At 41.1% G+C, this 16293-nt stretch overlaps 1 protein-coding gene across 1 annotated transcript; it reads left to right on the top strand.

Annotated features, from left to right (window-relative positions):
• The first annotated feature begins 15068 nt into the window (after positions 1–15068).
• On the top strand, positions 15069–16035 carry LOC119805126 (60S ribosomal protein L6-like). Its single transcript, XM_038316980.1, has 2 exons — positions 15069–15426; positions 15489–16035. Exons 1-2 carry the CDS (start codon positions 15092–15094, stop codon positions 16033–16035), a joined length of 882 nt encoding a protein of 293 aa, XP_038172908.1. The 5' UTR covers positions 15069–15091.
• The last annotated feature ends 258 nt before the right edge of the window (positions 16036–16293 follow it).

Genomic DNA, 16293 nt, shown 5'->3' with positions numbered 1-16293 from the left:
ACTAAAATTCCTTGATTTCATAATGTCCCGAGATCAATCACTGACAAATGGCAGACACCCAGTTATTCAGGTTTTACTCTTCAAATCTAGTTTCCTTCTCTGCTCTCTGACCTGCCCTTTTTCATAAACTAGCTCTTCCCCATCTTTCTCCTTCCTCCTCCCCCTCATGCTTTCATGTTTCTATTTTGAGACAGGATATTACCATATTACACTTATATTTGGAATTCTCCTGCCTCAGCTTCATGGGATTACAGAAATGTACCACCACACCCAGAATCTATAAAAATCCTCTCTATGTCTATAAATGATTTATAATTAGATTAAAATTGAACCCTCCTCCAATACAGTAACTTTGGTAGCTTTAGAAATAACTCAATAGTGCAATGATATAGAGAAGGACCAGGAAGATAAATGACAAAGGTGGTTTGATTGACATTCTGAAACATTATAAAATGCAAAGCAATATAGATGTTTCTATGAACCTTGACTACAGGATATGTTAAGAAAGGTTAGGAGGTACACTTACTAGAGCACCTTAGGCTAAAAAGATGAAAATTCAGTTCTCTTTTACATATGTCATTACAATTTTTTCACATACCTAGAAACACTCCTCATTCTATACAAAATTCAATAGAACACAGTCCCACAAAACATAGCTAATAGTCAAATTTTTAGACTATTGCTGTCTTAGTCAGGGTTGCACTGAAACACCATCACCAAAAAGCAAGTTGGAGAGGGAAGCATTTCTTGGACTTATATTTCAATGTTGTAGTTCATTACTGAAGGAAGTCAAAACAAGAACTCACACAGGAAAAGAACCTGGAGGCAGGAGCTGATGCAGAGGCCATGGAGGAGAGCTGCTTACTGGTTTGCTTCCCCTGGCTTACTCAGCCTACTTTCTTATAGAACCCAGGACCGCCAGCCCAGGGATGTCACCACCCACAATGGGCTGGACCCTTCCCTATCAATCACTAGTTAAGAAAATGTCTTACAGCTGGATCTTATGGAGGCATTTACTTAATTGAGGTTCCCTACTTTCAGATAATTCTAGTTTGTGTCAAGTTGACGTAAGTCTAGCCAGCAATGTCTTATAGTTTGAAAAGCCTTATTTGAAAATAGAGATTCTAAAATACCAATCCTCACTAATTTTTACCTTGCTAATAAATATTAGCAAATCGAGCAGCAACCTTAACTCTTCTAAATTATACAAAGTCCGTGTCCTTTGTTCATTTCCTCTGGTTTGCAAAATGATCTGTCTTCCACATAGCCCCTCTCAAATAACAAGAGACTAATCACAAAATCTGGCCCACATCCTTGCCTAAATATATGCAAATTACTTGACATTTTTATTCTCACTCCAAGAGAAATGAATTTGGCTTCTATGTCCCAAGTCAGTTACCACTTTTATGCTGTTTCCCTTGATTTAGGGTTAGCAACAATTATTATTATTTCTAGTATTAGTCATGGTCTTCCAGAGAATAGCAAGGCTATAATTCATGCTTTACCACAATTGGTAAATCAGGCAAGTGTGAAACAGCAGAAGCCCATAATTTAAGACCTCTCTGGGTTCTTAATCTAAGACTCTGACATTTGAATTTGAATTGGTTTTACATGGTTAAAATTAAACCATGAAGAAAGCTTACATAAATTACTATAAATTCTAACCTGATCATCTAGAACCTCGTGAATTAAGAATCAAGATCAAGATTCTTCTTTCAATCTAATATGACATACTTAATCCTATATCATCTAGCATGCTAAGTAGTTGTGCATTTTGTTTTCACTAATATTGGTTATGAACATAGATTTAGTTCTTTGATCTAAAGTAAAAGCCAGTAATTTTGAGCTGGCAAGTCATTCCTCTAAACACATACTTTTTTAGTGAATGAAATCCCAGAAACACTTTGAAGTCATCAAATCTTGACTCCATTTATTTTAAACAGTGGGAATTATGGCCTATTTTCTGAGTTGCAATTTAGGTTTGGATTCTTTTTTTTCCCCTACTTCTTTTCCACCTTTGATAGATACTTTCTAAAAATTATGCATAAACTGAAATTACATATGACTGAAATATTGTCCAACATGAGTGAGGCTGTCAGCTTGATCTTCAGTACCACACAGATGCACACATGGTTGAAATATTTGCTACTAAACACAGAGATGCTCGGCTCATTTTAGATGAAACAACTGGAAAGTGGTCCTTGATTACATATACCAATTTTCACCTACATGGCAGCCCCATTTCCCACTTAAAGAGAAAGAAAGGAATGAAGGTTCTTCCTTTAAAGATTTTTTTAAATTTTCTTTTGTTTTGTTTTGCAATTATCGGGATAAAAAACAATCTTGTGCAAATAGTCAAGCATGCTACCAGTAAGCTACCTCCCTAGCCTCATCATTTTTTGTGCTAGGTACTGTGCCAAGTATTTTATTTATGTATCAATCTATAACATCTGTATAATACTGAGTTATTATATCCTCATGGTGCAGATAAAGAACCAGAGTCCAAAAGACCTTAAGAAATGTGTCCAACATTTCACAACCAGCCAGTGACAAAAAGGGAAGAAAGGCAAGAGAAAACATGAAAAGAAGACACACTTTTGTTTGTAGTATCTTCACCACAGGGCCCAACTTTATGGGATTATGGTTGACAGTTGCCTATTCAGTCAAATATTCACTATTATTATTGTAACTCTTATAATTTTGTATTAAGTGTAACTTTTCAGTGTTATTTACAAACACATTGGTGGGTAGGAGTAATCCCAGCACAGGGAAGACTATGGCCAGAAAGATCAAGAATTCAAACCCAACAGCTTGGGTGATGCAATTAGATTTTGTCTAAAATAATGCTACTTATTGTCAAGTTGGGAGCATAGGCCCCAGCCCCTCACATCTATCCCAGCCCCCAGGCCTGGTCTGGACTCCAAATCCCAGCAGGGTATTTAAATAAGCCCCCAAAAGAGGAACAGGTGTTCTCTTTTCCTTCCTCCAGGTGGTCCCTTTGTGTGGCTTCCTGGTTCCCCCTCGGGGCCACCCGAGAGCACAGAACTCCCATTAAACCTGGATATTTCTTAATTTGGCTTGTTTTGATTTGGCTTGACTGGGAATTTTGCGTCAGCAGGGAGCTGGCGTTATGAAATATTCTTAACATTTATAATTATATGCTTTCTCATATGTAAAATCTAGGTATAAGCATGCACACACAGACGCACACACACAAACCAAGAAAGTAGAAGGGCAACTATGAAGGGAGAGAAAAATGTCTAAGTGGGCAATAAAGGGGAATGAAGGAAAAAGAACAAAATATATTTTCTCTTATATGCTTTGATGATATACGTGCATATTTATGTCATGAAAGCAGAGGGAGGTTATCTGGTGGAGGGAGGGAAAGTCCAGCATAGGAAAGGGGTGTGAGGAAGAAACAGCAGAGGGTGATAAAGGAGCAAAGCAGGACAATGTGATACGTATGCACGGGCCACAGTGGAACCCATTGCTTTCTGCACTAACTAAAAGTTAATAGATTAAATTTGAAACTGTTATTGGCAATACACACAGTCTCAAAGAGAAAAGAAAAGATTACAAGACTTCCATAAATGTGGAACACTAGCTCCCCTGGAAAATCTTCTGCTACAAGAGAAAGAAAAGTCATGTTGGTTTATTTTTTAATGTTTTAAAAATTAATTATCTATGTCTGTGCCTGCATGAGTTTATGTGCACCATATGCATGCAGGTGTTCCCAGAGGCCAGAGGCCATCAGATCTCCTGGAACTGGAGTTCCAGGCAGTATGAGCCACCTGACATGGGTGCTAGAAACCTGAACCCAGGTCCTCTGCAAGAGCAGCAAGTGCTCTTAACCAATAAGCCATCCCTTAGCCTCATTCTTAATTTTTTGATGTGTGACATAACCAGAAAGAAAAGAATATCTCCAAAAATCAAAAAATGAGAAAAGACGGCAGCAACGCACTAACAGATGCTTGTGTTTCAATAGCCCAAAGTGCTTCCTGTATTTGTCAGTAAGCAATATTCAACGACATTAGCAGAGGATTTTCCAGAACTGTGAAAGTTGTAAATTATAAAACCTAGAAGACACAGTATCCAAACACCATGTCTTTAAACATGAAAATAAATCTTAAAGAATCCAGAGAGAAAAGATAATAAATTTAAAAAAAAACTTTAAAGACAATATCTAGCAACAAGGAGAAGGTAAGTATAATAAAAATGATATCATCAGAATGATAAGAAAACTGTTAAATTGGAAGTGTGAAACTAGCAAAAGTGTCAAGAATAAGATCAAAGAGTCTGTTAGGTCGCTATTCAAGCTTCTTGGAGGCCGCTGAGGATAGATTGCCCCTCATAATCAACTTTGGAACTCACCACCTGCTTTCCCAGGAACACTAGAAAGAGACAAATCACAATTTGCCCTTGCTTTAAGATTTAAATACTAGGCGAAAAGTAGAAATACCTGGCCTTTTTAGGCTCTTTGAGGGAAAGCTACTCCCCCCCCAACCCCCCACTGGTCAAAAGAACAGAATCCAGCCCTGGGTGCATTGTAAACACTGTAAGATGCCCCAAACACTACATACCATTGTCTCAAGAGTTAATCCTACTGTGCCTGAAAATGGAGTGGCTGGAAGATTACTCGGCAGGAAGGCTGAATCACCAGGTGAGGTAGTTTGGATAAGAATGCACCCCCCAGAAGCTAATGTGTCTTAGTACCTAGGAGTTGCTGCGGCTTGGGAACAAGGGAGTCTTGTTGGAGGAGCGCACCACTTGGGTCAGACTTTGAGAATCCACAGTCTGGCCCTACCTCCAGTTCACTCTCTGTGCTTTTGCATAGAAATATGATTTCTCAGGGTTTTGCTGTTGTTGTTTGTTTTTTTGTTTGGTTTGGGTTTAGGTTTTGGGTTTTTTTGAGACAGGGTTTCTCCGTGTAGCCCCAACTGTCCAGAAACTTGCTCTGTAAACCAGGCTGGCCTCGAACTCACAGAGATCCACCTGCTCTGCTCACCAGAGCTGGGATTAAAAGATCCACCATCAGTACCAGCAGAGAAATGATTTCTCAACTTCCCACTTCTGCTACTTGCTGACAGGACTCCCTCCATCGTAGTGGAGTCTTATCCCTAGTCTAAAACCTTAAACCAAAATAAATTTTCTTCTCTAAATTGCTTTTCGTCGTGATATTTTGTCACAGCAACGGAAAAGTAACTGACAAACCTGAAGACATACTAAAAAGGTAGGATGAAAAGTTATCTCTTTAATGAAGTGATGTACTCATACTTCCCAGAAGCCCCTCCCCTGATACAGCTGCTCACAGAGCTTCCAGCATGAAGCACTGCTAAGCCTACCTGCTATTCTGAGTTGGAATTTAAAAAGGACAATTTTTGGATACTGGCCAGAATCCTAAGCACGCCTGCTCTGACATTCTGGGCATTGTCACCGTTTCTCTGAAGACACCCTGTTACACCATGCAGCAGCTGCTGGCTTCCACTGCGACTCTGCCAACTTTCTTATATTCTAACTCAAAAGACATGGCTATCGCTCTTCTCCATCTCCCTCGGCCCAGTTGAGGGTTACAGCTTGCCTGGCCTCTTAGTTTTCTCTCAAACGATAATAAAATGTGTCCTGGACTTCCTTCTGAGTCCATTTTAAATCTAGCAACAAGACAAAGAATTCACAAAAAGGAACTGTGATGTCCTGCTAGTATGATGACATTTTCAAATAAGAAAACTTAACTTTTACCAACAAACCTCTACTAAGAGATACTCTGATGAATGTACTGAGTAGCAATGAACTCAGAAGGGAAGGTAGATTTAATTAGAAAAAATGCTCACTGGCAACAAACACTAGTTATGTGTTGTAATTTGGATAAGGAAGAAGTGGCACAGGAGGTAGCTCCCCACTGGAAGTAAGGATGGAGCCTATGGTAGGTCATATGTTACTCACATAAATATTGGTCTGATAAATGGCCTACAAAACAAATAAAATGACCAAGAAAGAGTAGACAAAAGTGACCACAACATCCTGATTGAAGGAGTAATGCATGGTTATTACTATGGTTGGGTGTCCAGGAGGCATTCGAATTGAAGGGGATGTAAGTCACTTATTGGCTCAGCTCATCACACACACACACACACACACACACACACACACACACACACACACACTGACCAACCTCAATAAACATTATCTCAGTCTCCATCCAATCCCTGCCATCAGAACCTAAAAGGCCACTGTGCCGGACCACACAGTAACCTTTCTTTCTTGGAGGCCTTGCCATTCTCAGGAGCGCTTTCTCAATTATCCTAAATAAATCTGGATTTGTTCTGTTCACTCCTTGTCTATATCTCCTTATTTTTCCTGGTCATGAGACGATGAAATCAGAATCTATGTCTCAGAGTTGCATTCGTAACTGTTGATCATGTGGCACCCTAGCTCCCTGAATTCAGTTCACCAAGAGCAGAGAAAGACTCTGTCACTCTCAAAAACTTACATCAGGAGAACAATAATAGACAACAGTAACAAGTGGCTTACTGAGTAGGTATACATGAATATTATAGTTCTTACTCAGTTTTAGAAGAGAATGCAGATATTTATTACTATAGACATTTGGGGTCTATAATGCATGTTAAAAACATAACAGCAAGTGAAGGGAGATAGTGGGACACAGGAGCTACAGAAGGGGAAAATAGGGAAAACAGGACGGAAGGGCTAACTGGAAAGTGGGGAGGAAGGGGAATACAGAGGGAGAGGCAACAGGTGGAAAGGGTAAGTGAAAAAGCCATAGGAAAACATTTTAATGTTCACTTAAAATACATATATATTTTAGGAAGCTTCTAAAGTAGTAGTATCATTCCATATGGCTTTTCAAAAGATATTTATTGTTGTCTTCCCCCACTTTCCCTCCTTTACCCAGCCTTCCCACCTCCCTCCCCATTTAAGGCTCCTATTCTAGTTCGCCCTTTATCTTTTTATAACAGTAGAGAAGTTCCCCTCCTCTCTTCTGGTCCCTTACTAGCTACCTAGCCTTTTGGATTGAAACACACATATCTACAGTTTAAGAGCTATGGTTGTCACATAAGTGAAAACATTCCATATTTGTCGTTTTGGATCGGGGTTATCTCACTCGGGATGATTATTTCTCCAGCCATTCAACTTCAAACTTCATCATTTAACTTTTTCTAAACACCTGAATGATATTCCATTGTGTAAATGTACCACATTTTCATTAGCTGCTTCTCAGTTGACGGACATCCAGGCTGTTTCCAGCTTCTGCCTGCCATGAACAGAGGTAGTAGAGGACTCCAGGACACAACAGGACTGATATGCACAGGAGTTCACAGAGACTGTGGCAGCATGCAAAAGACCTGAACAAGTTCAAACCAGACAAAATCCAAACTCTGAGGATGGGACCATTCCACCAACTAGGGACCAGGCATTCAAATATATGAGTCTGTAGGGGCCAGTCTCTTTCAAACCACCACAGCTTGCATCTGTGTCTGTGTACCACACACATGCCTGGTGCTCACAAAGGCCAAAAGAGGAAATCATATCCCCTAAAACTGGAGCTACAGATTTTGCGAGACACCATGTGGTTGTAGGGAATCAAAACAAGAGCTTATAATACTAAACATGCATTATAAAATAATATAGCTGCAAAAGTGTCTAGAAGGGGGGAAGACCTTGGACTTCTCACAGGGCAGGGAACCTTGACTGCTCTTCAGACTGGAGAGGGAGGGAGAGGGGAATGGAGTGAGGGGGAGGGGAATGGGGGGGAGAGGGAGGGAAATGGGAGGAGGTGGAAATTTTTAATTAAAAATAAATAAATTTAAATAAAAAAGTGTCTAGAAGGAAAAAATAATATAACTAACATACAGCTATAGCTGGAGTTTTTAATACCTCTTTTAATAATTGATAAAAATAACCAGATAGAAAAGAGTCTGGGTATATAGCTCAATATCATCAACCAATAGAATCTAATCAACATTTACAAAGTACCTTACCAAACATGAATAGAATATACATTTTCTTTTCAAATGACCACAGAACTTATATCAAGATAGGCTATATCCCAGTGTAACAAATAAACTGTAACTAATTCAAAAACACTTAAATCACGCAGATTTTGTTCTTAGACTACAAGAGAACCAAGCTAGAAATCAGTAATAGAAAGATATCCCGAAAAAAAAAATTCCAAGTACTTTTTAAACTAAGCAACAAATGCCTAAATAATTCATGGATCAAATAGGAATCATCAAGGGGAAATTTTTTAAAACACAATGATATTAAAGTGATGAAAAATGAATTAAAATTAAAATGCAATATAGAAAAATTTGTGAGACCCAGGTAAATGGTGCCGAGAGGGAAAATTATAGAACTAAACAGATATAGTAGAAAAGAGGAAAAGTATAAAATGAGCAATGTAAGAACACCGCAAACAAGAGAAAAAGAGCCAGTAAGAATAAAAGAACTACTGAAGAGCAGAAGTCAGCTGGGTATGGTGGCACGCACTTTTGATCCCAGCACTCAGGAGGCAGAGGTAGACAGGCATCTAGGAGTTCAAGGCCAGCTTTGTCTGCACGGGAAGTTCCAGACCAGCCAAAGATATCTAGTAAGATCTTGCCCTAACAAAACAAAACAAACAAAAAACAGCAATAAATAAGGAGCAGAAGTCTATTAAATTGAAAACAAAAAAATAGAAGAACTATCAATGAAACAAATAGCCAATTATTTCAATGATATATATTTACTTTTCATGGTACTAGGTTCTATGCGAATATTTTCATATACGTATAAAGTACACTTCATCATATGCCTTCCATACCAATTCTGCGCCCCTTCCTCACTCCTCCTCCTCCCATTAGTCTGCTTTGCTCCCTAGACAGTCTCGCTTTTAAGTTTCTGCCATGTGTGTGAGTATATGTGTGTGTGATTTTGTATTTCTATATAAAATAAAAGAACCACAAATGAAAGAAAACATTATATTGGTCTTTGTGAGACTGATGTAATTTGCTTAATACAAGCATCTCCTGCTGTAGCCATTTTTCTGCTAATGACATAATTTCCATCTTCTATATGGCTGGGGAATCCATATGTATATGTTTTCCTTATCTATTTCTCTGTTGTTAGGCAACAAAGTTGATTCTGCAGTGCTTTAACAAGCATTAATGTGCAAGCCTCTATGTAATATGTTGACTTGTTTTCCTTCGCATGCTATAGCTGTGTCATATGTAGATCTGTATTTAGCTTTTGGAGAAACCACCATTCTGACTTCCACGGTAATTACACGAGCTTTTATTTCCAGTAGCAGTGCTCAAGGGCTCCTTGTTGCCAGCACCATCACCAGCATTTCTTTCTCTCTGTTTCCCAATGCCGGCCATTCGGACTGAGTGAGACAGAATCTCATTGTGATCTTCATTTGCACATCTCTAAGGATGTTGAACATTTCTTCATGTTTATTAGCCATCTGTACTTTATCTCTTGAAACATATTTGGTCAGTTTATTAGCCGCTTTGCTGATCGGGGTGCTGGAATGTGTTTATTTTTGTGCATGCAGCTGTGAGGGCATGCACGTGCCATAGCTGGCATGTGAGATGAAAGCACAACCCTAAGAGGCAGTTCCCTTCTTCACTATGGAGTTCTAGGGCTCAAAGCCAGTTGCCAGGCTTGGCCGCAAGCACTCGTATCTGCTCTGCCAGCTTGCCAGCCCTGAGTTTCAGCAACTTGGCATTACTCTTTTAGTTCTTTCTGTCTTTTAGATATGATTCCTCTGTCAGATCCATAGCTAGCCAGTATTTTTCTCCCATTTTATATGCTGTCTCCTCACTCAATTTATTCTCGTCTTTGTTTTGCAAAAGCTTTTTTTAATTTCAAGAAGCCCCGCTTGTCAGTCATTGGAATCGCTTCCTGAACGACTGGAGTTCTAGTCATAGTCTTTGCCTCTTTCTAGATCTGAAAGTGTTTTCACTTTTTCCCTCTACCAATTTTAGCTTCAAGTCTTAAATTAAGGCCTTTGATCTATTTGGAGTTGGTTTTTGTGCAGAGTGAGAGATAGGGATCTAGTTTCATCTTCTACATGGGGATGTCTAATTTTCCCAGTATCATTTTTTTTAAATGGCTATCTTTTCTCATGTGTATTTTTCATATCTTTATTTTTAAAAATAGGGTAGCTGTAGCTATGTGGGTTTACACTTGGGTCATTTATTCTATTCCACGGATCTATGTGTCTGATTTTGTGCCAGTATCATGCTATTTTAGTTGCTATAAAAAGCCAGTTTTTTAAAGTGGCCAAGAAAGTTGACAAATGTTTAGGAATACTGACAAAAATAAAAAGAAGAAATTCACATTACCAGTATCACCAGTATCAGGAATGAAACAGAAGACATCATAGAACCTAACAGCATCGCAGGGTTAATAAGCAAATGCTACAACTTTACACATATATTTGACTGTGTGGAGTAAATGTACTGGTTCCTTGAGAACCATAAATGAACACTACTCACTCAATATAAAATAGTTTGTGTGAACAGCAGCATCAATGCAGAAAATTAAATTTGTAGTTTAGGAAATTCCCCCAAGCAGAAATCACTGGACTATTCTGTCAGACACTTAAAAACTAAACCAACAGAAGAGACTTGGACATTTCCTAAATCCTTTTATTTCACAGATACAAAACTAAATGTAGTATAAAAAGGGAAAGTATATGCCTTTTGACTACACATATACAAAGTCCTAATAAATGTTATTCGAGAGAATCCAGCTATACAGAAGAGAACGTTATACAGCATGAGCAAGCAGAATTCATTACAGAAATACAAGGCTGTTTCAATCTTCAAAATTCAAGTAATACTATGTTAACATGATAAAGAAAAACTCATCAGGCCTTTAATCCCAGCCATCAGGAGGCAGAGGTAGGCATATCTCTGACTTCAAGGCCAGCCTGGTCTACACAGCGAATTCCAGAACAACCAGAGCTACTCAGAGGAAACCTGCCTTGGAATTGACAGACAGAGAGAGAGAGAGAGAGAGAGAGAGAGAGAGAGAGAGAGAGAGAGAGAGAGCGATAGATATGTTGTGTGATGTATTGGCTTTTGGGGGGGCCCACCACCCAGCTTCCAAATAAATCACACATAGAGGCTTATTGGTTTATTCTTAGTTAGGAATGCCCAGCCTTGGCTTATAATTTAAATTATACTGATTACCATTTGCCTCTGGGCTTTTATCTTTCTCTATTTCTGTATACTTTTCTTTACGTTTGGCTGGCCTCTGATGTCCTCCTTTCCTTGTTCTTGCGCTCCTTCTATTTGTTCTCTCTGCCTGCCAGCCCAGCTTCTCCTTGCTCCTGCCTCACTATTGGTCATTCAGCTCTTTATTAGGACCAGCAGGTTTGTTAGACAGACAAAGAAGCACAGCTTCACCGAGTTAAACAAATGCAGCATAAATAAAAGTAAAACACCTTAAAATAATATTCCCCAGTGGGGGGGGAGAGAGAGAGAGAGAGAGAGAGAGAGAGAGAGAGAGAGAGAGAGAGAGAGAGAGAGAGAGAGAGAGAGCTTATAGTAACAAAAAGACTACTACATACCTAAATCAAGATATGGAAGTAAAGGCAATAGGGTCAGAATGGGGGAAATAAAACTGTCATTTGTGAATATGATAATCTAGGTGAAAAAATCCTAAGGCACCTATAAAAATTCTTAGAATTAATAAATGAATTTTTCAAACTTTCAGGATATGGAACAAATATTACAGTGACCTGCTGGAGGGCATGAGGGGACCGGTCCTATGGAACCACAGCAGCAGGATCTCCAGGATCCCACACAACTGCAGGATATCTGAGAGGAGTTTCGGTGAGGGTCCAGTGTTGATGGTGTGCCAGAGGGCAGGGGCTTTGAACCCGACCAGCAACACATTACACAATGAACATTTGCCAAGCTGCATGAAGCACCACTGCTCCCAGTGCCACTAAGATGAATGAAGAGTTAATGAGAGGCAAGGCTTTTGTTTTGTTTGCTTGTTTGTTCTTTTGTTGGTTTGTTTTTAATTGAAATTCATATTCTTATTTGTGTTTTTTATTTTATTAATTTTTCTATTTTCTTTTTTTTTGGTTTTTCAAGACAGGGTTTCTCTGCAGTCTATTTTCTTTTTTTAAAAAAAGATTTATTTATCTCTTATATATACAATGTTCTGGCTGCATGTCAGACAAGGGCACCAAATCTCATTACAGATGGCTGTGAGCCATCATGTGATTGCTGGGAATTGAACTCAGGACCTCTGGAAGAGCAGCCTGTGCTCTTAACCTCTGAGCCATCTCTCCAGCTCCCTTCTTTTTTTATTTTTATCTTATTTTTATATTTCATTGTTAGTTTTCCTTTGTGGGGAGACACTACAAAAGTGAGGGTGGATGTGAAGGGACTGGGAAATGAGTGGGATTGGGGTGCATGATATGAAATGCCCAAAGAATCAATAAAAAATAATAAACTAATACTTTTTTTAAAAAAAATCAAACATGGGCTTGGTGGATGGTTCAATTTGTAAAGTACTTTTGCTTTGTAAACACAAGGCCTTGAGTTCAAAACCCGGAGCCACTCAGAAACCTAAGGAGGTAAGCAAAGGATCACATATCTGGGAGAAGAGAAACCTGGGAGTCCCACACCCCTCCCCAGCAGCATAAGAAGGTAAAGTACTGTGGGGTAAACTGGCCTGCATAACTGCGGAGAGGAGACACTCCGGCTGGTGAGCCGCCTGCAAGTTGTGAAGAGGGCTCCATGGCTGTACCTCTCGTGACTCTTCATCACGTTAGGGTGGGCTTTCTGGTGATGCAGCGGCTTTCAAATCATCCTTGTTCCATGAAAATAACCCCCACCCCTGTAGTAACCCCAATAAAAATTCATTGGTTCGCAACAACATAAACAGAGCCCAGCATAGTGGCACATATCTGCAGTCCCGGGGCTAGAAGACCCCTGGAATTCTCTGGTCAATTGCTGAGTTCTAGACGATGAGAGGTCCTGTCTCAAAGGACGCAGATGACATGCTTGAGGAAGTCTTCACACACATGCACATCTGGACAAGCCCCCGCCCCCACACTGTGCTGCTTAATTTTTTGTCAACTTGATACAAACTATAGTTATCAGAGAGGAGGAAGAGGAGGAGGAGGAGGAGCCTCAGCTGGAAAATTTTTTCATAAGATCAGACTGTAAGCCAGTCTGTAAGGCTCTTTCTTTCTTTTGTTCTTTAAATAACTTTTTTTTCTTCATTTATTTTGCATACCAACCAGTTTCTCCTCCATTCTCTCCTCCCCCATCTCCATTCAGAAAGGGACAGGCCTTCCATGGGCTTGCACAAGCAAGGTACCTCAAGATGAGGCAGGACCCAGCTCCTCCTCTTACATCGAGGCAGGGCCAGGTAATCCAGTATGGGGAACAGGTTACCAAAAGCCAGCCAAGTGCCAGGGAGAGGTCCTGGTCCCACTACTAGAAGCCTTACCAAGAGACCTAGCTACACAACTGTCACACACATGCAGAGGGCCTAGGTCAGTCCCATGCAGGCTCCCTGACTGTGGGTCCATTGTCCATAAACTCCTGCGAGCTCAGGTCAGCTGTCTCTGTAAGCCCCACCCCATCATGACCCCTCTGACTGGTACAATCCCCCCTCCCTTTCTTCCACAAGACTCTCAGAGCTCAACACAGTGCTTGTCTGTGGATCTTTACTTCTGCTTCCTAATCAGAGGTAAAGATCCACAGACAGTATCTCTGATGGCAATTAGGAAAGTCACCGATCTGCTTCCAGTACATGGCCAGTTCAGGCACCCTCTCCACCATTGCTAGGAGTCTTAGTTGGAGTCATCCTTGTGGGTTCCTGGGGGTGTCCCTTGCACCAGGTTTCTCCCTAACCCTTAAATGGTTCCCCTATTAAGATGCCTCTTGTTACTCTCCCCCTCCATCCTGCCTCCAATCCTCCGCCCACACTCCGCCCACGCAACGAACTCCATCTAGTTCCCATCCCTCCATTCCCCAACCCCCACTCCCCCAGTACCCAGGAGATCTTTTCTACTTTCCCTTCCCAGGGAAATCCAAGTATCCCACTTTGGGCCTTCCTCGTTATCTAGATAAGGCTTTTTCTTTCTTTCCTTCTTTCTTTCTTTCTTTCTTTCTTTCTTTCTTTCTTTCTTTCTTTCTTTCTTTCTTCCTTATTTATTTATTTTTGAGACAGGAGCTTTGGAGCCTGTCCTGGAACTAGCTCTTATAGCCCACAGAGATCTGCCTGCCTCTGCCTCCCCAGTACTGGGATTAAAGGCATGCGCCACCACTGCCTGGCTACTTTTCTTTTTTCTTTCTTTCTTTTTTTTGGGTAAGGCATTTTCTTAATTAGTGATTGATGGGGGAGAGCCAAGCCCACCCCTGAGCTGGTAGTCCTGGATTCCATAAGAAAACAGGCCGAGTGAGCCATGAGGAACAAGTCAGTAAGTAAGCAACATTCCTCCATGGCCTCTGTCTGCATCAGCTCCTGCCTCCAGGGTCCCACCATGCTTGAGTTCCTGTTCAGACTTCCTCCAATGACTAACAGTGTACCAAATAGTGCTTTGACACAAGCTAGAGTTATCTGAAAGAAGGTAACCTCAATTGAGAAAAATCCCTCTATAAGATTCAGCTGTAGGGCATTTTTTAATTAGTGATTGATGGGGGAGTGCCCAGCTCATTGTGGGTGGTGCCATCCCTGGGTTGGTGGTCCTGGGTTCTATAAGAAAGCAGACTGAGCCAGGTGGTGGTGGCATTTACCTTTAATCCCAGAACTTGGGAGGTGGAGAGAGGTGGATGAGTTTGAAGCTAGCCTGATCTACAGAGTGAGTTCCAAGACAGGCTCCAAAGCTACAGAGAAACCCTGTCTTGAAAAAAAAAAGAAGGAAGAGGAAGATGGTGATGATGAAGTAGAAGAGGAGGAGGAGGAGGAGGAGGAGGAGGAGGAGGAGGAGGAGGAGGAGGAGGAGGAGGAGGAGGAGGAGGAGGAAGAAGAAGAAAGCAGACTAAGCAAACCATGGAGTGTAGCACGAGTTCTAATTGGTCTTAAAAACCCAGAGTCAGGCTCTTTCCCATCTTGCAAGATGGCAGGTGAAAAAGCCGAGAAACCTGATACAAAAGAGAAGAAACCTGCAGCCAAGAAGGCTGGCGGTGATGCCCCTGCCGCTGGTGCAGCCAAAAAGGGTGACCCTAAGGCTAAAAAGCTCAAGAAGGGGAAGCCCCGTTGCAGCAGAAATCCAGTCCTTGTTAGAGGAATTGGCAGGTACTCCCGATCTGCTATGTATTCCAGAAAGGCCATGTACAAAAGGAAATACACAGCTGCGAAAACCAAGGTTGAAAAGAAGAAGAAAAAGGAAAAGGTTCTTGCCACTGTCACAAAACCTGTTGGTGGTGACAAGAATGGTGGTACCCGGGTGGTTACGCTTCAAAAAATGCCCAAAGCCACAGAGAAACCCTGTCTCGAAAAACCAAAAAAAAAAAAAAAAAAAAAAAAATGCCCAGGTATTATCCTACCGAAGATGTGCCTCGGAAGCTGCTGAGCCATGGCAAAAAGCCCTTCAGTCAGCACGTGAGACGCCTGCATGCCAGCATCACTCCTGGGACTGTCCTCATCATCCTCACCGGACGCCACAGGGGCAAGAGAGTGGTTTTCCTGAAGCAACTGGGCAGTGGTTTACTGCTTGTAACAGGACCTCTTGCCCTCAACAGAGTCCCTCTGAGAAGAACACATCAGAAGTTTGTCATCGCCACCTCTACAAAGGTTGATATCAGCACAGTTAAAATCCCCAAACACCTGACTGATGCTTACTTCAAGAAAAAGCAACTGCGTAAGCCCAGGCACCAGGAGGGTGAGATCTTTGACACAGAAAAGGAGAAATATGAGATAACAGAGCAGCGCAAGGCTGATCAGAAAACGGTGGACTCACAGATTCTGCCAAAGATCAAAGCTGTTCCTCAGCTGCAGAGCTACCTGCGTTCTCAGTTCTGTCTGACGAACGGGATGTATCCTCACAAACTGGTTTTCTAAATTGCTGACAACCTAATTAAAAAAAAAAACCCAGAGTCAGATATTAGGGGGATGAAAACTGAAAGATTAGAGAAGCAGAGCAGCTAGCCACTAGAGCTCTTACCTCTATGAAATCTCCAGACTGAAAAAAGAGCAAACTCCTGTCTCCTCCCGCCTTATATTCCTCTCTCTGCCCAGTCATATCACTCCACTTCCCAAGTGCTGGGATTAAAGGCCTGTGATCCCAAGTGCTGGGATCACCTTTGTATGAGTTCTGTT

The sequence above is a fragment of the Arvicola amphibius genome, chromosome X, assembly GCF_903992535.2.
Source record: "Arvicola amphibius chromosome X, mArvAmp1.2, whole genome shotgun sequence".
Taxonomy (NCBI): domain Eukaryota; kingdom Metazoa; phylum Chordata; class Mammalia; order Rodentia; family Cricetidae; genus Arvicola; species Arvicola amphibius.
The sequence above is the reverse complement of the archived record's forward strand: the minus strand, read 5'-3'. Positions and strand labels throughout refer to the sequence as shown.